A 23,697-nucleotide genomic window follows, 5' to 3' on the forward strand; every position below is an offset into this window, starting at 1 on the left:
CGTTGGCTCGAATTACACTGCGCTCAACAAATGAGTCATCCTCTGTCCGTTACTCCTGTGCACGCATTCCTGCGGCACATTTCCCATTCGATTAACTTAAAGCAAAATATCGTTACGTAAAATGATCTTATATCTTGCTCCGTTCAGTATATAAGGTTGTCCTTATGAGCAAAGCATTTACTACAGCTTATACTTGGCTTATAATTATCATTGCTCAAAAAGAAGCAAATTGAAAACTCACATGGTCCCTTACGCATTTAGCTAGGATCGGACTCGAAGGTGATGATGATTATGGTGTGCCTCTGCACGTGGCTCATACCCACACTGGGGGATTGGCCAAGAATTGTAGATATGAAGATTTAAAGTTCTAACTACTGAGTAAAGCCATATTCTTCTTTTTCTTCTCGGTCGACTGTGTTCATTCGACTATATGCTGTTTCGACTATTTGCGGCATGCAGCATTCAAATACTGACTTTATGTGCCTTCTGCCAACATTTTACAACCACGACTGACACTTAACAACTTACTTGCGTGCCCTTTGCCCTTAACTGTACAGATCGGTGCCGCTAAGGGCAAGAAAAAAAGTTATAAAAAGAAGTGTATACAACTTGGAAACGGCGCATTACTTGAAGTTCCAGCGATCGTTATATTAGAATAAGTTCCGTCGGTTGAGCCTGTTGCTGTGAAATGGATATTGTATCCGGAAACAAATATTAAATAAAAAGTAATCCGTGCAACCACAAACGCTTTTTCGTGGTCACTTTAAAGTGTGAATGAATGTCGATCACTGTTGATAAGCCGGCTTGACCGGCACCGGAGAAGGAATAAAAAAAAATTACACCATCTCCCGCTAAAGGGGACCATGAGGCGATGCGAAGTCGGCACTTGCAAGTGGAGAAGGGGATTGGGAGAGGGTAAGTGGAGAGGGGAAAGGGGTAGATGACAGGGGGAATTGTGAGGGGGAGTGGAGAGGAGGTGTGTGGAGAGGGTATGCGCATGCGCAGTAAGGGTGGTCACGCCGCACACCACCACCGAATTGAGCTCGACCTTAAGATACTTCGCATCTAAAAAGAAATATAAAGCATAGTTCAACAGAGGTGCTAAGCTTCAGCTCACAACGTCGAGATGGCACTTCCTTCTAATAACATTCGCATTTATGGCACGATATAGTGGCAACTTCCTTGAAGCGAGAATAGTCTATTTGCACCTCAACAGCTCGGAATCACGTGGCGTGTGCAGATAGGTCACGTATGACGTCAATGCTAAATGCGTATGACGTCAACGCCCTGATGACAAAATAGAGGGAACCGCGAAGCGGCACGACGTAGGTTACTGACCCCCCAGTGACACGCGTAGCCAACCGCGGACACTGGCAAAACCGCTGACACTTAGCAGCTGACACTGGCAAACTCCAGGTAAAACGTCCAGGTAGAGCGTCAAGACGCGTTATCCGAAGGTTCTAGGTTCGGTCCCTACCTGCGGCAAGTTAATTGTGCGTTCACTTTGATTCCTCTCTATGTCCCAATTGCTATACTATAGTATAAGTTAAAACATACAAACAAGGCCCATTCCTTAGCTTGACTCTCTGTTGGTTTCATTAGGCAAAACTTGGACTTTTATTCAAATTTTACGGCGGTGACATGACGTGATATGTGACGTTTCCGATCAGGTCACTTGACACCGAGCTGCTGAGGCGCTAATAAATGGTCCCCATTAATAATGTTTGTTGGGGTTTAACGTCCCGAAAACAAGATATGACTATGAGAGACGCCGTAATGGAGGGCTCCGGAAATTTCCACCACACACAAGTACACGGCCCTCAAGCTTTTTCCCTCCATCGCAAATGCGGCCGCCGTGGCCGGGATGCGATCCTGGGACGTTCGGATCAGCAGTCGAGCACCACAACCACTAGACCACCGTGGCGGCTAGACGGTCCCCATTGAATTTGTGTTTTGGTGTTCACGGTTGTGAAACGGCGAAGAAACGTAAAAGAAAAAAAAACAATTAAGTGAGGTAAATTTACAGATCCACTTCCGGACACCTGGAAAAAAAGAAAGAAAGCGATAAAGCGAGTCTTCTACCCCGCCGGGACGAAAATAAAATAAAAAAGAAAGAGAAAGGGAAGTATAGCTGTTCTAGCGCCATGACACGCTCATGACGCATCGCCGTGAGTGTCATGACGCTGAGTCACGGTGACCGCAGCCGTGATACGCGAAGCGTTATAGGTCGTCGAGCGGCGCTGTTCTCCTCTCAGCGGCCGAGCTCGGAGTCCGGACGTCGACCTCGGTCGGATGCTGTTGCTCGTCACTTGCCACCTCAGCTACGACTCGGCGGCCTGTGTGTACTGCGCGGTCAGTTCGTCCTCTTCCGGGGGCCCGAGTTGTATAGGCTACAGCGGACAGGGTACGCCTATGCCGGGAGCGTTTTCGAACGTATATACTGCGTGCCTGACGGAAACAAGGCTCACTTTTACAGTTCGCGCAAATTCCCGCAGACATAACACCGGAAATGGAGGTTTTTGCTTAATGCGTTAGCTTTGACGTCGCTACTGGGATATAGTATAGTCTTTTTGGTCTAAGGCGTACTCGATCCTCAGCGGTTGCACGTTTTATAATAATGCCTAGGGTCTTATTTGCCAAAACCACGGTATGATTATGAAGGGCTGAAAACCTCTAACACAAGGGCACCCTGAAGTCACTTAGGTAAGGGGACATCTTTCGGAAAGGCTTTCGTGCGCATTGACACACTAAGGCTCCCTGGGTACGGTCATAATCCCCTCTGTGGCTGTTGTAAATATTCGTGACCCCCCCCCCCCCCCCAAAAAAAAAATGCACTGAGGAGGCAACGACGTGTTCATCCGAGCGACCGGAGGTAATCGCAGAGGCCACGAACCACGTATAAAGTGCCGTGTTTCATCGGCGCGACTTCTTTTTGCAAAGGGTTCTTCGTAGTAACAAAACTGGTTTACTGCAAAGTACTTTGCTTTTGCCCGTGGTATATCATCCCCTCTGAAGAGTCCTTTTGGGGATTAGAAGGTTCGTTGAGCCCACGTTGTCAGCACTTGGACGGGATGAGGGCATCAGGCGTGCGCAGGGTTCCCCTTCACGGGCAAGGGGAGGGGGGGGGGGGGCGAAGGTGCATCGCAGCGCCCTTTCCCTACTAAGTCAATGTATGGGGCAGATTTTGTGATACAGATGTGAAGAAAGTAAAGTGGACGAAAAGACAACTTGCCGCTGGCAGGGACCGAGCCTGCGACCTTCGGATTTTTACAGTTATTGCAACACACTCATTATTATTGTACAATTAATGTCCCTATACCTTCCTTGGCTTTATTAGCTGCTGGTTTTCATTAAGGTTGTGTTAGCACAAGGTCGTGTCACAAAGAAACGAGCCCTCGAAATTCCATTCCATCACTCCTACTCATGTCGCGGTTTTGACACGTATAAAACCCCCCCCCAAAAAAATAATAATAATTTGCAGCCGGCGAAGGAAGAAAGCAGAATGTCATGGAGTTGCAGCAAGTAACCATAGCATACAGTCGGCGCAATAAGTAAAAATATCGTAGAGTTGCAAATGAGAGAAAACAAGGCAGTGCAGTTGCCGCAGCAAGTAATCCCGCCATACTCTAGGCGCTGAAAGCTGCCATTAATCCGTTAATTTGCACGTCAACTGTTAATAGTAAGGCGTCATCTGAGCGTTAAAACTCAGTTCAGATGACATGGGAAGGAATTACTAACGGCACATCAGCAGATATTCAGAAGGGACTCCGCCAGGGGTGCTCACTATCACGTATCCTATTCATGATATACAGGGCCGTAGCTTAGAGGGAATGGGGGGTGGTGGTGGTTCCCCCAAAATTTTTTCATGCTTTAACTTTTCGGGTGACACCAAAATATTTACACGCCTTCACAACGACCACCAGTTGCCAAAGTTAGCTGTTCTACACACAACACCCCCCAACCCCTACCCTGAAAAATGTTCCTGGGTACGGCCCTGATGATATAGATGATGGGCATGGAGAGAAATCTCGAGACAACTAACAGAGGCTATCACCTTTCGTATAAACGGCATGGTGCGCTTGCTGAGCAGCGACTACCGGGTTTAATATACGCGGATGGCATTGTTTTGTTAGCGGACAGCCAGAGAGATAATCAGATCCTCGCGTATGTACTGCGTGGAGAGGCGGGTGAGGCTTTTGGATATCAGTTTAGCGTTAAAAAATCGGGTTTAATTGTGTCTAATGGTACAACGGACCGTCCAGTCACAGCACAAGGAGATGAGATACCAAGAGTAGAGGAGTATAATTAAGTATTTAGGAGCGTGGATCAAAGAAGAAAACAGGTACTCAGCAAAACAGGAAGATGAAATCACAGCGAAGGGCACGAGAAGAAATCCAGCCATAATGAAACCGGGGACACAACAGGTTTGAGGTGGTCAGGGGTATCTGGAAGGGAGCAGCGGTGCCAGGGCTAACTTTTGCTAAATCGGCGCTGTGCATGAGATCCGAAGTACAGTCGAGACTTGAGATAAACCAAAGGGCAGTTGGGATGCTGGCACTGGGTGCTGATGGGCAAGTGAAGCGGCACAGGGAGATGTGGGATTGGGCATCCTTCCGAAGCTCGCTAAGCTCAGGGAAAAAATCGGCTACGAAAAACGGCTGAGAGGCGTGGATGAAAAGAGATGGGCAGCTAGAATATTTAGGTGCGTATACATGAAAAATGTGGACACAGTGGACGAGAGGGACAAGGAGACTAACGAGTAAATATTACAAGGCGGGTGATCATAGTGATAAAAAGGGGTATTAAATGTTAAATCAGAAAAAGAGAAACGGAGCGCTGTATAGAGGCAATGGAGAAAAAACGATTGATGGAGGTATATTGGGCAGGGACGAGTGAAATAAAAAGAGAAATGTTTTGTGACAATTCAAGGGCAAGTTCGGTGCTTTTAGAGGCCAGATCAGGATGTTTGAGAACGCGAAGCTACAGAAAGAATTTAGGACGAATCGCGCTAATACGTGGGAAGGGACCAGAGACCGTGGAGCATATACATGCAGTTCGATGTCAAGATGTGAAACCAATATCCAAGGAAGGAATAAGTCTGCCCGAGATGTTGGGATTCAAGGACAGTTTTGTGAACATAAATGGACCTACCGTAGAGACGAGTAGGAGAAGGGGGCGGCGTACAACTGTGGAAAAAAAAAGTCAGAATTAAAAACTCGAATTAGTACCAGGTTAAGAAGGCTAGTAAAGAGCTCACTTGCAGCCACCCCTGTTCAAAGGGGATGCTCCTAACATCCATCCATCCATTTACACTTGCTTGGATTCAGCTTCAGGCCTCTGATAAACTGTTCCTATATCTTTGAGAGAAGCGACCACGCATTGGCACAAGACGAAGTTGTGTTAAAATGTGGTCGAAAGCGATATAGCAGAGTTTTTTATAGCGTACGGATATCCACTTGTAGGAACAAACAGCGTGTGGCCGATAGCTGCAGTGACCAGAATCATATCACGATAAGATCTAAAACCCTAATTATTGCGATAGCAATTATATGGACATTCTCGACTGGATTTTGCCGTCGCCGCCGTCATGCACCGCATATGTATAAGTATATATATATAAAAGCCCCAAAGAAAAATAATTCAGAAAAATGCTTCCCCTCTTGCTCCGCAGCGAGTGGCGCTAACCACTACGCCACGAAACGCATATCCTTTACGTAGCTAACGGCGAGCGTTATATACTGTTGTGCCTCAGCACAAAGGCCACAATGTCGCCGACTTTCCGTCAAAGAGGAATCCTGGAAAACGGCGTCTTGGCCCAGCCGGCCCCGACAGCTGATACCAGTCGTCATGCTTTCACGCTGCCTAACGACTGAGAACAGCATTCCTGAGGGCGATGCAGGGAGCAGACATGCCGGCACATCCCAATTCGGAGAACACGGAGGGGAGTCGACACCTACGGAGGGAAGTCGACACCTCCTGACGTGGTCGGGCTGGCAGTCATGTTGACTGAGAGCGAAAATATGTAAATAGTCTGTACATAAAATCTTTTCCTTCTTCACCTTGCCCTTACTGACTACTCCGAGCACAATTCATACCCGTGTTCGCACCGGCCACGCAACCCGAGTCCCAACAGCGGTTCCAGAGGTGGGATGCAACGACGCGTATTCCCAGCAGCGAGCCTGAGGGACGACATCGGAACATAACGGTGGCGGTAGCGATGGGCCACGCTACCTCATTCGTAACAGTGGTGGCAGCGGTGGGATGCCATGCCACGACCCCGTATTCTACGCTGCGCACCCGAAGGGCCCTACGCCTGCCGTAACAATACACACCCTTTACCGCTGGACGGACTCAGAGACGGCAGGCGCTTCTAAGCCTTTCTTCATTACCAGCGAGATGGAGCTAGGAGCGCGACGGGCGCATTTAAAAGTCGTCGGCGAGCTCGCTCGCTTCTTCTTATATTTGCGCAGGGAGAACCTTGCCCTTCCGCTGTCTTCTTGTGCGGTTTTATGTTAGGTTGCCCGTAGGACATTGAAGAATTAAGCGAAAATTGTCAAATCACGAATCTATTTGGTTCTCTCAACCGTTGCTTAAACGGGTACTGATATGAAATTTTGCGGCCGAGATAGCCTGCGAGATCGATTCTCGTGAACATGCGTATATCATCTGCAAAACATGAACAGCTAACATAGCGTGAGAGGTATTTCATATGAATTTTGAAGTTCGCGTGCGCGATCTATATACACCACATCTCGCGACATTGACACCCTTGAAAGTGACTCGACGGTGACCCCCCTACTTCCCCGACGCCACCATCGGTGCAGCAACAAGTTATGATGCCGTCATAGTCGTCATTTCTCTTTTGCCGCGCTTTCGCCAGCAGACTACTTTTCGGCGGCTACTCGCGAGTCCGTGGCCACAGTTTCGTGTTTTTGCCACACTACTTTCCCGTTTCCTGTTCGAAAGGACTTCTTGATTGCCTTGTGCTGTCTTGGCTGCGGACCGCGCGGAAGTGCGTCACAGTTCTGTGTGCTGACGTGGTCGAACGTTGCATACGCTAGGTGGTGATAGTCGCACGCGGCTTGTCGTTTCTGTAGTTCTCTCAAACCGAAACTGAGACTGCTCGGTAATGAGGAGCCTGTAATTAATTATCTGCCGCGCGCTGCCGCAAACGATGTGCCGTGTTATGACTAAAGGCCCGAATACACGTACGCGTTGCAGCGCGTCAACGCCTGACTTTTTGACCCGGCGTCGCGCCCTCTCCCTATGGGGAGAGAGGGCTCGACCTCGCGAAGCTGCGCGCCCTCCCTTTCCATAGGGAGAGGGCGCGACGCCGCGTCAAAAAGTCACGCGTTGACGCGCTGCAACGCGTACGTGTGTTTAACAGGCCCCCAGCAGCGGAGTGAAGCAAAAGAACGCGAGGCCAAAATTTGTGTGTCAGTACCCCTTTAAGTAATGCTTTGCATGCAAGTCTAGATAATGAACGGCAGGAGTACACCTAAGTGGGCTGGTTGGTACATGATTACGTGCCCAGCGCTATCATAGCCAGCATAGCCCGTGTATGCCAAATCTCCATTTAATTTCGCTGAGTGACTGCTGACCGGTTAATTATTATCGGTATCCGTGACGGAAAGCTTCAAATAAAAAACATGTAACAGCGGGAAATGCAAGCATAGCAACTTTCGGGCATTGCGCAAACATCGGGCTAAATGGAGCCCCATCATCCTGTTTGGAGGTAGCCTGTCGTATATACAAAAGTAAGCCTGGGAACGGGGAAAAAAAAAAGGGAGAACGTGAGTAGCTGATTCATTTCACCACGACGAAAGATAGAGCGGTCCTTGAGCCCCTGCACCTGTTACTTTTACTCCTGCTTTTTAAGGGGGCCAACTATCAGAAAGATCATTCTCCACGGCCAGACGAACGAGGCGGTTCGGCAAGAAGGCAGCGATGCCTCAATAATCGGGCAGCAGCCGCAGGATCACCGCGAATGAAACAGGACCAACAGGAACGAACGTGAGCGCCGTAATCACGGCAGCTGGAGGTAATTTGATCTGTCATTTGCGCAACTATCAGCCCTCCACAGCCGCCGCAGTCGCTTTCGAGGAGGGGGCGAACGCCGCCGGCCAGTCTAGACGGCCGACGACACGCGTGCATTCGCCGACGCCCCCTCTTCTTCTCAAGGAGCTCGAGAACCGGATGCGTCGTCGGGCAAGCAGTTCGGCCAGCTTCCTTTCGCAGTGATCGCGGTGTGCGCCCAAGAGCAACGCGCATAAAGCAGCCGGACTCGAAGAAGCAAGGCTGGCCCGGAGTCCGAACTCTGAACCCGGGCGAGGAGGAGGAGGAGGAGGAGGAGGGGGAGCAGCAGCAGCAGCAGCAGCAGCAGCAGCAGAAAAACGGTGCTTTGACCTCGGCGCCGCTTCGAGCCGTCGCCGACGGGGGCGCGACGGCGCGCCGAGGGCGAGGAGGATTCGCCGGCGCCAGCGGGGTCTCAGCAGACGCTCCAGTCGGCGTCTTGCTATGCGCCGAGCATCGTTGTTGGACGACAGCGTCTACCGTGTGGGGGCGCATCTTGCCGTCGCAGCAGCAGCAGCAGTAGTCATGGCCGCACAGCAGAAGCAGCGTGTCTCGTCGGCGTGCTGTGGTCGTGTTTAGCGGTGTGACCCGGCGGCAGCAGTGTGCAGCAGTGGCGACCGTGTGCATGTGGCGCGGTGCTCGCGGGCGGCCGTCGAGCCCCAGAGCCGCCGCCATGGGGGCCGGCGGGGCCGCACTGGGGCGGCGGCGACAGCAGCGGTGAGCAGCGCGTCCCGCTCGGCGGCCTGTATGCCACGGCGAGCTGGGACGTCTCGGCGCTATGGTGTGCGTTCATGTTCGCCAGTAAGCGGTGCAAATTGGTGAAACGCCTGTGGGAAGAAAGCCGCAACCTGGTGGTATCGTACTACGCGTCGTCGCAGCCGCCGCCGCTGTGCGCGGCGGCATCGCCGGCGGTCAACTATGAAGCCTTCTGTTCGCTGGAGGACCGCAAGGCCGTCGAGTCGATGCTGAAGCTTCTGGAACCACCGCAACTGCAGACGATGCTGCAGGCGGTGCAGACCAAGGGACGCGAGGGCTGCGAGTGTCTGTTGTTGCCGCACGACGACGTCAAGTTGCCGCGCGAGGTGGTGGCGCCGCACGTGCTCTGCTGCCGACTCTGGCGCTGGCCCCAGCTCCGGCACCAGTACGAACTGAAGCGCTTGCCCTGGTGCGCGGCCGCCTCTCCGCCCGAGGTCTGCTGCAACCCGTACCACTGGAGCATGGTGCAGAAGCCAGGTATGCCTCCCCTCCCTATCTCCTCCGTATGATCGGCGCGGAGAGTATATTTATATTTTCCCGCAGTACCGGGAGCGGCGAGAGTGGGCCGTAAGCCATCTGGGAGAGAGTGAAAGCCGCATTGTTCAACTCTCTCGCTTCTTCGGGCTTTCTGAAGATGCGACTGCTAAAGGAAGGGCCTTGTTCGCTACGCTTCGCATCATATGGGCAACGTGCCTGCGTTCTGTTGCGATGCCGTTTCCGATACAATATTTTCTTGCGCTTGAGTGATGCGCTTTCCAGGCATTATAGGTGGGATCAGCTCTGTAAAGGGTGGATGACAACAGTGACTTAGAATCATGGAATCGTAGTTGTTGCGCTGAAGCTCACAGTCGAGCGACGTTTGTTACTACACATGTTCGTAATAACGCGCCTTTATATCTACCGCAGCGAAGTTGTGAGGCCTATTGGACTCTGGTCGGGAAAAACAACTCCCAAAAGGGATTCATTAACGTCATTTACACGGTTTATTTTGTGCCAAGCCACGATCACCGTGGATTGCTTGCTCTGTTGTCCGCACGAGCGGGCAGCCTGCTTGCCTGCGGCTTACACAACTGCGTTCGTTTTGCTTCATATGGCCCCGCAACGAGCAAACTTTCCGAGAGGCCTTGGGAAGTGCGAGGAATGTTAGATAATCGCTCGACGCTTCGATACTTTGTGTTCGTCGGTGGGATGTGACATGTTTTTATGTCTCTTGCGTTAGCTCCGTCTCCAGTCGCACTAGTATATGTTTCCCCGTCTTTCGTGAAGCCAGTCGCGCTTTGGGGAGTAAGCTGTATGATCGTGGTAGCGGTATAGAAAGCTCGTTAACGGCCTTCGGAACAGCAGGCGTTCGCTCGCCTGACTCTCGCGTGTTTGGATAGGAGCTGCTTGCTAGGCGCAGGTGCAGCCAATGGACATAGGCACGCCTCCAAAGCACCGGACTGCAACGGCATTCGCAAGCTGTCGTGGCTGCAAGCCAGCTCAACGGCGTTTGCGAACATTGGCAGCGCGCTCTCAAACCCACATGCTTTCCAGCTCACGACGCTGCTGGTCAGCGAAGACTGCGCCAAAATTGTGCAGAAGGGAAAACGTGGCAAAATTTACAACGGCTTAGCCAGTTTCGCTCGAAAGCCTCGGTGTTCTTGGAACCAAATCCAATTCGTTTTAAAAGCAGAAAAGCAGGCTCGTGTCATGTCCTGGCGTTCTCGCGCAGTTGCGTGCGTTTTACAGCCCTTCGAAACGTGAATATATATGCACATTTGCCTTTATCACATTTTTCTGTATTTTCCGAGCGCAACAAAAGTTTTAGCCAGCGCTTTTTATCGTCTTGGCATAGGTGCGTGTGTGAGACGAGTCAAGACGTCTTGGAGACGTTTGGCCTCGCTCGGCTAAACAGACTGTTGTTCCGCGGGAACACGCGTATATTATACACGACGGGAAGCGGAAGGAACGAAAATAAGTGAGACAGAAAAGAAATACCCCAGGGACGCAAAGCGACGGCGAAAACAAATAACATAGTGCCCCTGACGTTGGCTGAGCAAGCGGCTTCTAAAAATGGCGACCAAGGCGACTCGCTCGCTGCGCTTTTCCGTCGTAGTGTGCCGACTTGGGCGGCGACAGTAACGCTTAAAAAACGTGTTTTACTTTCCTTTCTTTCGTCAGAGTGTTTTAGCGCGGTTTCGCCGCACGCATGTCCCTGCTTTTTTTTTTTTTTTTGGAGAAAAATCATCGATGAGTTTTTTTTCATTATCATGTTTCGAACTCTCACGTCATTTTGAAAGGCAGTGACCAAGTTTACGAAGTTTTTTGCTCGTAATAGCTGTGAGCCGTTGGCATGTCGTAATCGTAGTTAATCAGTTTCACTCTAGTGATTGAATGCTTGATTGATTGACAATGGTTTGTTCTCACGAGCTTCTCCGGCGTTCGTGCTACTGCTCTGTGTAGAGAAGTGTGTGCAGCGATACGAAGCGCCTGCTCTGGAGTAGCGCCGGGGGCGTGGCTAGCGCTGACGTGCTGCGTTGTGCTGGTCTAAATTGTGTACTAACGTGCGTCTTTCGCGATCCCTGCCGGTTTCTATTTGCGGAAGCTTTTGCGGGGTCGTTGTGCAATGCGTTTTTATTATGCTGAGGTCCTTGAGCGTCCTCATGTATTTGCCATAGTGTTTCCTCGTAGTAGGGAATGGATTTCTGGTCCACCCGCCCTCTGGAAGGCTTCGCTGACAACGGAAGAGATTGCTGGTCGTTTGCCGAAGTTTAACGGGGTTGTCGCATCACGCAGTTTCGGCGTAAATTTCCACTAGTTGCGGAAGTGTTCAGCCAGCACTGTTTCGAGTGTGCCCCCTGTGTTTTGACGAGTAACCGTGCTTTTGAAGAATTTTTGTCCGTTCTCGGTGAATTTTGCGTGAAGTACGTCTCTTTATCGCCGGAGAGTTTGCAACAATGAGCCGAACGGGAAGGGTACGCGGAAAGTGAGTAGAAGTATTCTTGCATATTGCAAGAGGCGAGAAAAAAACAAACAGAATTTTTAATAGTGCGCACGCAGCTGTCGCACTGACGTTCGCCCGGCTTTCGTGCACGCAACAGCTTTTCGTTCCGTAGTTGGTACGCGACGAGATACGTTTGTTATTCGCGACGAAGAACTGTAGCAGCGATGCGGACAGCCTTGACGTTATGCCGATCCACCTTATTGCCTCGGTAAATGTTTATTAGCAGCTGTGTGCTATGTTAGATCCTATTTTCGAGCATTGGTGAATGGTGTAAGCGAGGCCATAAAGGAGGCGATTAGCAAGGCGCTCGTGTTGTGGTTGTTACGCCCTCTATAACAGAGGTCTCAAACACGCGGCCGCATGCGGCCTGCGGACCTATCGCTAGCGGCCCGTCCCGCAGATGACTGTCTTCGTCCCAAATTTTTGTTTAATAATTATGTTGACGAGCTGCACAGACGTGACTGGTCTCACGCATTTCAGTATCGGCGTCCAGGTTTCAATCGTTGTGGATATCGGTATCGATATGTTTCTCGAATCCTGACCTCAAACACCCTTCAGAAACGACGTATGTAATACTGGACACGTCTGCTTTCAAATGGCAACGTTAGTTGACATTTTGTTGAACGTCTCTCTCCCGCCCGTTTCAACCTACTTCCCTGTTCCGGCCCTTGCGGGAGACAACTTAGTTCGAGACCCCTGCTCTCTCTCGACGAACAACTTGTTTCGTTTCAGTCCTTTTTGCCCTGCCCGTACGCTGTTACCTTAAAAAATTAATTTAGACAATCTATAGACTATCTAAACCCTTTTTTTTTGGACAGTCTGTAGACCGTGTACATACGTTTTTGTAAGGGTTTATTCCTGTCGCAGCACCGTGGAGAGCTTTTAACGTGGCTCTCTCGTTACTTCGTCCCCGACCACAAGTGAAGGCCAGCTGCAACGTTTGCAAGTCACTCCACATTATGCATCGCATCCGCGATAAGTCCGAGACAAATACGATTGCGGCGCAAGGATTTTGAACAGACTCGCTCATACGCATCTTTGCCTCTTTTCTTTTTTGTTTCCTGCCGTGTCTCTTCCGTTGTTACAAAGCTTTCATATATACGGTACGGTAGTTTTATACGATCCGATACTGTGGCTCCCTCACCACGTCGCTGTAGCTGACGTCCACAGTGAAATTAAGCTCACTGTATGCTTTTTTTTTTTCAGCGATCATGATTGAAAGAGTGAATCGGTTTTACTTCTTCCGCATATTGACTAATCCCTGCCGCGGCGGCCGGATTTTCGATGGAGGCGAAAATGCTTGAGGTCCGTGTGCTTAGATTTAGGCATGCGCGCTAAAGAACATCAGGTGGCCCCGAAATTTGCGGAGCCCTCCAGTACGGCGTCCATCATAATCATATCGTGGTCTTGGGTACGCAAGACCCCAATAATAATTATTATAATTACGCTACAAATATTATTTGAACAAGCGAAATTTGTAGATACTCGTATCTACAGCAGAGCACATTAGCTGCGCTAAAACAAACACGTCGGGCTCTATTGCATGGCCTAGGGATTAATAAAACAAGAAAAATGAAGATATAAGAGGCCGTGTAGTGTCTGATATGCATAGGCGTGCGCAGGGGGGGGGGCAAAGGGGGCGAGAAGGGGGGGCGCAAAGTCAGCCCTATACATTGTAGGGGGGGCGATAGGGGGGGCGCAAAGGCAGCCGCATACATTGACATAATAGGGAGGGGGGGCGCTGCGACGAACCTTCGCCCCCCCCTGAAGGGCAACCCTGCGCACGCTTATGCTCATATGAGAGTCGCGTCGCTTTCCTCCTCTCTTTCCTGCTGCGTAATTCCCTCCTCCTTCTCCTCCTCTTCCTCTGGGCGCGTTGGCTGGACAGACCTTGTGGTCTTGCTTGGGGTGTCATTAATCAGCCGTCGCAGCGGTGCTCGGAATCTTGCCTTCTCCGGCGCCTTCCTTCTTGGCTGCTGGCACGCGCCCGCACTGCCCTCCTCCCCGCCTCCTCCTCCTCCTCCTCTGACCATGAATTCCGGTGGCCGGCAACGGCGCGCCGCGACCGTGTGTGTGTGTGTCTATCTCGCCCAAGGAGAGTGCTCCCCCCGCCCTCATTGCTGTTTTTTTTTTTTTTTTTTGTAGACAATGTTCCCGGGCCCCTACCATCCAAATTGTGTAACAAGGTTTACGGTGAATATGTCTGACCGAATTCGACAAGCTCATTACTCTTACACATAGCAGTAATGTTTAGCACTGGCTATAACGATGGCTAATGCGATGCCTAATCGTAGGCTAATGTGGGATAGTGTTGGCCTTGAATATGGCTAAATGACTTCTAATGTCGGCTGAGTATTGCCAGATGTCGGTTAACGTTGGTGAATTTTTGTATAACGCAGCAACATTGTATTAATCCAACCTCGACCCCAATGATGGGTGTTCCTGTCTTCATGCACTCTCATTCCAGCGATTGCGTGCGATTTGTTTTTCAACGGCTATGCTTCAGTGTATATATGCTACTCTCAGACTTGGCCATGTTGCGTATATCCTTCGTTTATATCGCCTTGCTTGGTTCCTCTGTGACGAGTGCGTGTTGTTGTATAGATGACGACGCATATAGTCACTAATGTGACATAACAAAGGGTGGATTTAATACGATAGAGAGCCGTTCACTTCAGCCGCTTACACGAGCATATTATGTGCATGTCTAGATTTGCCTGTAACAAGAAGCGGATATAATACTAGATATATAGAGCCGTCCTCTTCAACCACATGCACGTGCACATAGATGCATGTCTACATTTGCCCACCCCTCAGCTGCATCGTCCACGCGTGTTCGTCATAATTGTCCTCTCTTGCACGACATGTCTTAGTATGAAGAACTTCGTGTGTGCGTACCCATAGCGCTCCGAGGTAGATGTATTATCATAGGCTCGCACAGTGAACATTTAAGGACAGAAAAAAAAAAAAAAACGTATTTCTATGACAAAGCCAGCTTCTGTATTTCCTCGAGGTTGGTGACGAAAGTTTAAACTTTCTGATAATGTTCGAAATAGGCTGTGTTCCAACTGTTGGCTACCATCTTTACGTTTGTTTAGCAGTATGCAATTTTAGTAAATACATAAGAAAGTGCTTATTCGCTTAAAGGGACACTAAAGAGAAACAATGAATTGGTTTAGATTGATAAAGTGTGCTCGGAGAACTCTTGTGTAGGTTTATTATTAGAGGAGAAAACCAAGTTCAAAGTTTCATTTTTAAATTTCGCGCCGAACTTTGTAATTCGTGACGTAGAAGATTTCCAAGAGCATTTTACGTGTTTTGGCGCCACGGGCTCAACGAAATTTGCACAAACTCGTTATGTAAAGTCTCTGGCCCCCTCAAGAGGACAATGTACTTCGATTTAACCGATTAGGAACTACGTAGGCCCAAGCAGGCGCCGTCAAAAATATGTGACGTCACGGCAAATAGTGCGGGAATTCCAAGGTGACGTCGCCACCTGTATTTTCTTTTTGCGCGTTTTCTCGCTTATTAAGCGTCTTCTCACAGCAAACGCGGTGTTTTTGGTATCGTGGAAGACTATTTTACTAATGCGAGAAAAATCGTTTTGCTCTTTAGTGTCCCTTTAATCAGCGCTCGCAAAATTGCCTTATAGGGCGCCGTGATGGTTAAAAAAAAAAGAAAAGCACTGCTATAGTTATTACTATTACCAAGTACGATCACACTGCATTCGCCTGCAAAATATGAATGTACGTTACAGTTGTAGTGAGTGCATTGTTCCAACTATGCCTTACTATGGGAGCCATATACAGCATAACTCCACTAAAAACCACCGCGGTTACAACATTCCTTCGTCGTTCGACAGTCAGGACAAGAGGCGCGCAGCGGCTGCCGCTTTTGCAATACACCGAAGAAAGCAAGGATTATGTCACGGTCGTGCAATATATTACAACGGCTCGGCGCTTTCACTTTTCAGTATTTTTGTACCAGTCCCCGTCCTATTTCACTGACCCGATGCACGAACAGAAATGGATTATCTGCTGCGGCGCATAAGTTACATGCGTCTATGTATTATATGGAGCACACGCGCCGAGCTATATATAGGTCCGCGCTGCACCATCCATTGTGTATTGCTCTCTTCGCAGCCACAATATATACTCCGCATGCTCCTTGTCGTATGTATGCACTACATCGCGCGGGGTTGCAAGAATCTGTACGGCCCTGCAGAGCGTATAAACGGTCATGCACAGTAAACCGTCAGGGGTCGGTAGAGAAGCTAAGTGTACCAAGTGGCACATTTTTTCATAACATTTACCATTGCAGAATCATCTCCGTAATAACAATTGTTGGGTTTTTACGTCCCGAAACCAAGATATGGTTATGAGAGGCGCCGTAGTGGAAATTTCGACCACATGGAGTTCTTTCTTTAACGTGTGCCTAAATCTAAGCGCACGGGCCTCTAGCATTCTGCCTCCATCGAAAAAGCGGCCGCCGCGGCCGGGATTCGATCCCGCGACCTTCGGGTCAGCAGTTGAAGTCATATTCGTGAGCAGTTCGTTCAGTCCCCTCCTATCACTTATCATCTAGAATTGACCACCTCCAAAAAGTCCACGCTCCTCGTTGCACAACCGTGACCTATTCACACGCGTTAATACCATATTAAAAATGAATCCGTTGTCTGACTTCCGCGGCCATCAGCTGTGCTTGTAGCCCGGATCAGCGTGAAGTCCTTATCTACTTCCACACATACAAAAAAAAAAGGAAATAATGTTTTTGTGGACATAAGCTGCCACGCAGTTTCACCTGTATTTCGAAACATGCATGGCTGAAGACTTACACAATGGCAACGTTTAATTTGGCACGCCTTTGCAGGCTGATAATGATGCTGACGAAGGACACTGCATGGAGCCACCATAACAACTGGTGCTCGCGGGTATATCTATATGATAAGTTAATGCCCTAAATAACTTTTCATATTTCAACGTACACGTGCAGGATTTAAAAAGAACAGATTAGACAAAATTGCAGTTTCCTGTTAGTAACTACGTAAATTGATTTGCAGACTGCAACAGTCTTTTTCTTAAAGGGACACGAAAGAGCAAAACGATTTTTCTCGTATTAGTAAACTACTCTTCCACGATACCAAAAACACCACGCTTGCTGCGGGATGACGCTTAGTAAGCGAGAAATCGTGCAAAAAGAAAATGGGTTAACATGTAGTTAACGTACCAAGTTTTAGGAACTTTTTTTTTTTAGCCAATGGCTCAAAAATACGATAAATGCACTTTGAAATCCGCGACTTCACGCGTGGAGATCTTGGCGCGAAATTTAAGAATCAAACTCTGAACTTCATTTTCTCCCTTATTAATTACACTTACGATGGCGAAATTAACGACATAATAGTTCTCAAAGTACAATTTATCAATCTGAACCGATTCATTGTTTCTCTTTAGTGTCCCTTTAAGGATATTTGCCGCTTTATTCAAGCGAAGCTTGTTGTGAATTACAGATTGATGGTGGCGACGGCGATGTATAGTACGCGACAAAAAAAATTCGGCAGATCCCACGCGTTGTGGGAATCGCGTTCATGCGAAGCAGTCAGCGAGTAGTTCTATGCTGCATTTTTTTTGGCTTTGAGCCAAGCGTTACGAGGTGGATCCATGCTTTCTTGTAAGTGTGTATAGGTTGTGTGCATATCGTGGGCTTACCAGGCACGTCGACAACACTGGCGTTTGCGGTGCGACGTAACGCCATCCTTCACGTTGGAGTACATACATCAGCATTCTCGAAACTAACTCCATTTTCTGGTGCAGTCATGCGAATATCAGGCGTAACTTTCGTTAATGTACTCCTCCGGGATCGATCAATGCTTCAATATAGCTTGCTGAATCATAGGAATGCAAATGCTATGTTTATTGGGCCAACACTGGAACCTCAGACGTTAAACTGATATGACGCCTGTATCGTAGGAGTACATATGTAGTGTTTATTGCTTTCTTGTAAAATCAGATTATTTGGTCCAGCCAGTTTATACACCTGGCGTGGCTCTTTGGTAGAATACGTGACTGCCACGCAGAATGCTTGAGTTCGATTCCTGCTGGGATCCTAATTTTTATTCTTTCCATTCGTCGGGTCAACGCTGCCGGTGTCAGTTTTTCTTAACGCTCTCGCATTAAAATTACCAATGTCTGTTCTCGCCGTTCCTGTGTAGATATAAACTGTCAATCACCTGTGGCGCATACCCGTACCCCGCAGCCCGTGGTAAAAGGGTATGTTCCACACGTGTCTGGAGGAAAGGGCTTGACGACGTACGCGACAGGATTGTCACGTTATTCATGTCATGACCCGACAGTCATGTTCGTCAAATCCTCTTACCCTCCCCTGCCAATTTTGGTCTACACCAAGTTAAGGAGGCGATCATGAGAGCACCCAGACGTAGGCGGAAAGAAAGAAAGAAAGAAAGAAAGAAAGAAAGAAAGAAAGAAAGAAAGAAAGAAAGAAAGAAAGAAAGAAAGAAAGAAAGAAAGAAAGAAAGAAAGAAAGAAAGAAAGAAAAACGCTCAAAGTGCCAAAGGTTCGCTAAGAAATGCTTCGCATTTAAAACCGGCAGTATACAGAAATGGGCCTGTGACATGCGTATTTGTTTGCGCCGTTTTCCTATAATCGATGCTCTCTCGATCATAGGCTTGTCGCCAATCATCCGTTTCTGATATGGCAGTCTGATCTTCTATCGAGGTGACTAGTCATTTCACGTTGCCACACATTTCATTGTTGCCTGTACACGAACGGATGGACGCCGTTGTTGCCTGTAGGAACAGAAGTGTTGCGCTGCTAAGCACGTGAATGAAGGTCCGATTCCCCGCAAGGAGGAAGCAAGAAGTTAGGAGGGAGCATTGCGCAATGGTAAAGAAAGAAAGAAAACTACTACGTCAGGCAGACACCCGCCAAGCTTCACTTGCTCCTATTTTCCCGAAGGGGAAGGGTTCCCGATTGGTGTGTGTGGGGTGCTGCGCCTGAACCGCAAGCACAGGTGACTGTAGTATACGAAACGTGATCCCTGTTTGCATTCGACTTGGCGTCGTTTTGTAGCGTATTCCGACGCCTTTATATTTAAAAGACGACGAAGACGGGGGGGGAAAAATATCAAGAATTAAGGCGGTCTTTCGACATTACTTCGTTGCTAAATCAATGCAGTATTCGGTTGCGAGAGGCTTCATCATGAATAAAGGGACATTGTGGCGAAAGGAAAGGAAATGAAGAGAAAGAAAGTCCGGAGCTGTTGCCATTGTTGTATACCCGCTTCACGAAAGATCATTGTGAAGCTGTTCGTGTGAGTCATGCGGGGCCCTTATACGCAAGTGCGAGTCACAAGATGAATACGCGCGCGCATGTTAGGGCAGTATATCACGAGCCTCTCTGTATGTGTGTGAGGGCAAAAGCCGGGACGGAGATGAAGAAAGCGGTGTGGTCGGCGAAAAAAACAAGTTTTTTTTTTTTTTTTTTTTTTTCAGAGGAACTTATGTAGTCCGCGGCCTTGAATCACTTGCGTCGCGGCGTGGAAATAGGAATATTGACCCTAGTATTCAAGTGTTTTGTGCAGACACGAACAGTTTCTTTTTTTAATCTGACTTGTACAGTATAGGTGAAGTAGGTTACTAAGGTAAATGACATGCCCCGGTGTGGTCAAGGTAAATGAAGAATAATGTAAGAGGGGCGTCGACTTCCCGCGTGGCCCATGGATTGCGTGACTTGATCTTTTTTTTTGCTCTAGTGTAAGTTTCCATTCATAACATTTTTCTTTTTCGTCCTTGGCATGAAAAAAAGAATACGTCAGCGGCACGTGACGCACAGTCTCGCTCCACGTAGATGCATGCTCCACGAATTGCTAGCGTAACTTTCGGATTTTAGCCCAGTGTGCGTGACTGGAGATCATCAGGAGAGCGCGTTGTGTGCTTTTGAAATGGCGGTGCCATATGTTAGTATATTTTAAATTCCAGGGCATTGCATGCGAAAGTCACGATATGATTATTCATGAGCCATGCCGTATTCGGGTGTAAAAATACGCACGCACGCACGCACGCACACACACACACAACACACACACACACACACACACACACACACACACACACACGCCTGCGAGAGAGGGGGAGAGAGCTTCAGAAGAGAATCCCTGCCTATTCGGTTAAGGATATGAATAAATAATCACAGTACAAACACATAACATTTATTCTGCTGTTTAAACTGGGGACGGACCTTTGATAAAGTCGAGTCCGCGATCGAATCGTCTCAATAAGTGATATGTTTTTCACTGCGTATATATAAATATAGACCTGCACTCGTTTTGATGCCAGTGCCTTGTATGTCTAGCCGCTTAAATGGGCGGTATATTAATAATACGATTGCTATGAACTCCCTTCATACTGTTTACGCTTTCCAGGAACTGTTTGCCGTTTAGAGCCACAGACCACACGTGTGTTCAGTGCCGGAAACTGTACGCCCGCCCTCGTCACTCCATGCCAGCGTGACAGTTGTTATTGACAGCGATGGTAATAGGATAGCCCTCATCGCTGTTGTCCTTCGGCGTCACACAAACGCGTGCTTTACTTTACATACGCGACGCGCACCCCACTCAGCGGGGGTTACGCTGCCACGAAATCCGAAAGATCGTTCTCAGGGCGCCGCGAGGAGCAGTTTGCCTCGAAAGGGACATGGCATCCATGTATGCGTGCGGTTTCATCTGAAAATGAAGTGAATTTGTTGCTTCGAGCTTCGCAAGGACTGTTGCAATGTAAGCCCGAAGTTAATTCCCTTCTGTTAGACCTGCAGATAGTTCCTCCTTTCTTCTTCTTTCGTTCTTTCTCTCTTTTTTTTTTCAGCTTTATGTGTTTGGAACCTGTTGGGTGTGTCATCGTGGCCCGCTTAGCGTGATAGCAAGTTGAACGTTTGCATCACAGCCCTTGCGTCGAGGGAACATCGGAGCGCTGCGCGATGAGTGGTGCTCTTCCGTCGTCCGCTATTCGCAATGCCCATAGACTGTCGCGCCACCGAGCGGAATTCAGGAGCGTTTTCTCGAGGTGGGATCTAGCCACCATAAGGTGGGTTAGTAGACGACAAAATGGCGGCACTATGCAGTCGCTCCCTTGTTCGGCTGTGCTAGCCTTAGTGTTAACGCGTTGGCAAGAAAGGAACACTACGACTTTGCATGTTCCCTGCATCAGTGAACCGGGCCCTCCGTGACACGAAAAATCTGATTCGTTCTTGCGAGATGCGAAGTTTTCGGGAAAATACGTGGCAACTCGCGCTTTCAATGCTCGCCCACAGCGTACACATACTATCAGCTTCGCGAGGCTTTCTGTAGCCACGTAGGTTACTTAAATGTTATCGTCTGACATATTCAGTTGAAGCTCACCCTGTTTTACTTGCATATAGCATTGGTCAGTGTTTCTTGTAGTGCATGAGTCCCATAACACTGTACGCGGGAGGTCGCGCGGGCTCGCGATGTGCTCTTGTATAACTGAGCGATCTCAAGTTGGCGATACATTAAAATAGGGCCTCTATCCTTTGTCAGCAAAGCGCTGTTACGAATCGTGCGAGCGACGTTTCAATCATTCGAGGACGCGTCAGCTCGACGCCTTTCGTGGAGCGAACGCTTTCCACGCCGTCCTTCGCCAGTGTGTTGGGTTTGATAGCCACCGCTGCGCCGCTTATTTTTGTACGTTTCTTGATAGGTGGCAGCACACTGCAAGCGATTTGCTTGTTGACCGGTCTGCAAGCAAGATGTTCTCCGCACCCAGCCGTCTCTCTAATTGTAAACGTGGTGACGCGGAGTGGTCGAAGTCGTTCGGCGGAGGAAATTCTTCAGATTGCTTTCAGCAGTGATGTTGAAAGAAACCATCTTGACGACGAGGATTTTTCACTGGACGTAGAAGACTGTGAAAGCACCGAGAGTGACAGCGACGATGAACCACCAGCTGATAACTCACGAGGAGCTAGTTGCACTTCACGTCCCCTCGTGCGTTAATGTTCTTTCACGCTCGTAAGTCACTTTGATTGTATTTAATGTATAATATCCTTGAGCGAGATCAAAATAAAAGCATAGTTCCTCTTGTGCATTGCATGTATCACGATTATTGTGGATATTATGGAGCGCCGCATGCCGCCAACACGCTCGAGCTCGACCAACGAAGAGCGAAATGGTTAGAGCGATGGAACGTGCAGTCACGGCCACAATCCACGCCTCTCGGCTAACTTCTTCGACGTTGCGAAAAGCATACGTGTACATTCTTTTCGATATTCATGTTTCGATTGTTCTGATCGAACCAGCAACGTGCGAGTGAATTGAATTGCACACGGCTAGAGTTTCAGCATGGCTGTGACACAAGCGCTACTGAATGGGATGTTAAATGCTTGTGTTCCGTTGAAGACGTAACTCCGCGTTCCCGACTGCGCAAGTAATGACGACGGCGTATTATGTTTGCAAACCATCACCACGTTAAACGTGCGGTCCCGTGCAGCAGCGATGGCGCTACTCGCTGGCGGCTTACCACTGCGGCAAATCCGTCAAGCAGGCTTGGTACGTACTACCTCGGAGTGCCGTTCAGCTCATACGTCAATTCTAGTTCATGCAGGTTTATGTAGCACGCACATGATTTCGCAAAGCATCGTTATGCACGGTAACGGAGCTGAAATATAACCTTTCACTTCGCAGCAAATAATTAGGTGGCGAGTACTTAGCACTTTCCATGGTTTGCGAAAGTATTTTAGTCTCATATCCATTTCAGCGCAGCTCATGACTTCATCCGGTGAAAGTGGCACGGTCCGTACGTCCGCACGTCCTATCTGTTCCTATGCTAACAAACGGGTTGACCCTCCTCCTGGCGCCATATTGAAAAGCACGGCGCGCCACCTATAGTTCGTGGGCATTGCGAATACTGTCTTTTACTGCGCATCGCGCAGTTGCGAAGCGAACTGTCCACGCGACGAAAGATCACGGTGTGCGCACTGCGCCTGCGCGACGCTTGTTGCAGTCACCGGCCGGCAGTGGCGCCGAGCGGCCGCCACGCGCTCCGATATTTCCCTTTAATAGTGGACCGCTGCGTACATATACATACATACTTGAGGTTATGCTTCCGTTATGCTCGATGGGACGTGCCAGGATTTTGCAGCGAGCATGACAGGATTGTATAACAGGCACATTGCAGGATTGCAAACCTGCAACGTGCCAGCTGACCGCGCCACCACGTGCGCGACGTTGAGTTGGGAGTTCAAGAAGTTCCTCATGGCGCTGTAGAAGAGATCCTTTTGCAGAATGGGCTTTCTGTTCCGAGGGCTGTTCATTCGAGCCAGCTTAAGGTTTCGCAATTGACAACAGCCCAATAAGTGTAGCGGACCAGTACACAGGAAGTACAAGGTCTTTGTACATGACTGTATACGGACTGTTGTGCCAGCGCCGCTAATGAATTGATAGGCATTCAACGAGCGAAAAATTAACAGGGACTGTTTCCAGCTGAACCCGTGTTGAGCGCCAGCGTCGTTGCCAAAACTATGGCACGCACCGAGCAATCTGCCGCTGCTCTTGGCATCCCGCTGTACGAACGCGCATGCGCACTGTCTCCCAAAGCTCCTCCGTGCGGGAGAGAAGCGTTCGGCTTGCATCTCGTCTTCCCGTCGGAATCTAAAGTCGGCGCTTGGATGTCGTGCGCGTGCTCCGGGCCCCTGCATCGTGTTGTCCTTGACGACGCATGACGCTTGGCATGCTTCTTATGTATACTCTCTTCCATATCGCCTCATTTAACGCTGCCCTTGCGACACACTCTGGGTCTCCCTTCCATCTCGATGCTGCTGCCTGCTGCGCTAATTCTTTTCATCTTTTATCGCCACCTCCCT

General features: G+C 49.1%; 1 protein-coding gene across 4 annotated transcripts in view; it reads left to right on the forward strand.

Moving 5' to 3' along the window:
• Positions 1-8,398: 8,398 nt before the first annotated feature.
• Positions 8,399-23,697, forward strand: part of LOC119393835 (mothers against decapentaplegic homolog 6) — a 243,782-nt gene continuing 228,483 nt past the window's right edge. For all 4 annotated transcript variants that reach the window (XR_007416383.1, XR_007416381.1, XR_007416382.1 and 1 more), the window contains exon 1: positions 8,399-9,306. Coding sequence is in view for 1 of the 4 variants with exons in the window: in XM_037661016.2 (XP_037516944.1) it covers positions 8,865-9,306 (442 nt within the window). In the remaining 3 variants the exon portion in view is untranslated. The remainder of the gene's footprint in view (positions 9,307-23,697) is intronic.

Source organism: Rhipicephalus sanguineus, chromosome 5, assembly GCF_013339695.2.
Source record: "Rhipicephalus sanguineus isolate Rsan-2018 chromosome 5, BIME_Rsan_1.4, whole genome shotgun sequence".
Classification (NCBI taxonomy): domain Eukaryota; kingdom Metazoa; phylum Arthropoda; class Arachnida; order Ixodida; family Ixodidae; genus Rhipicephalus; species Rhipicephalus sanguineus.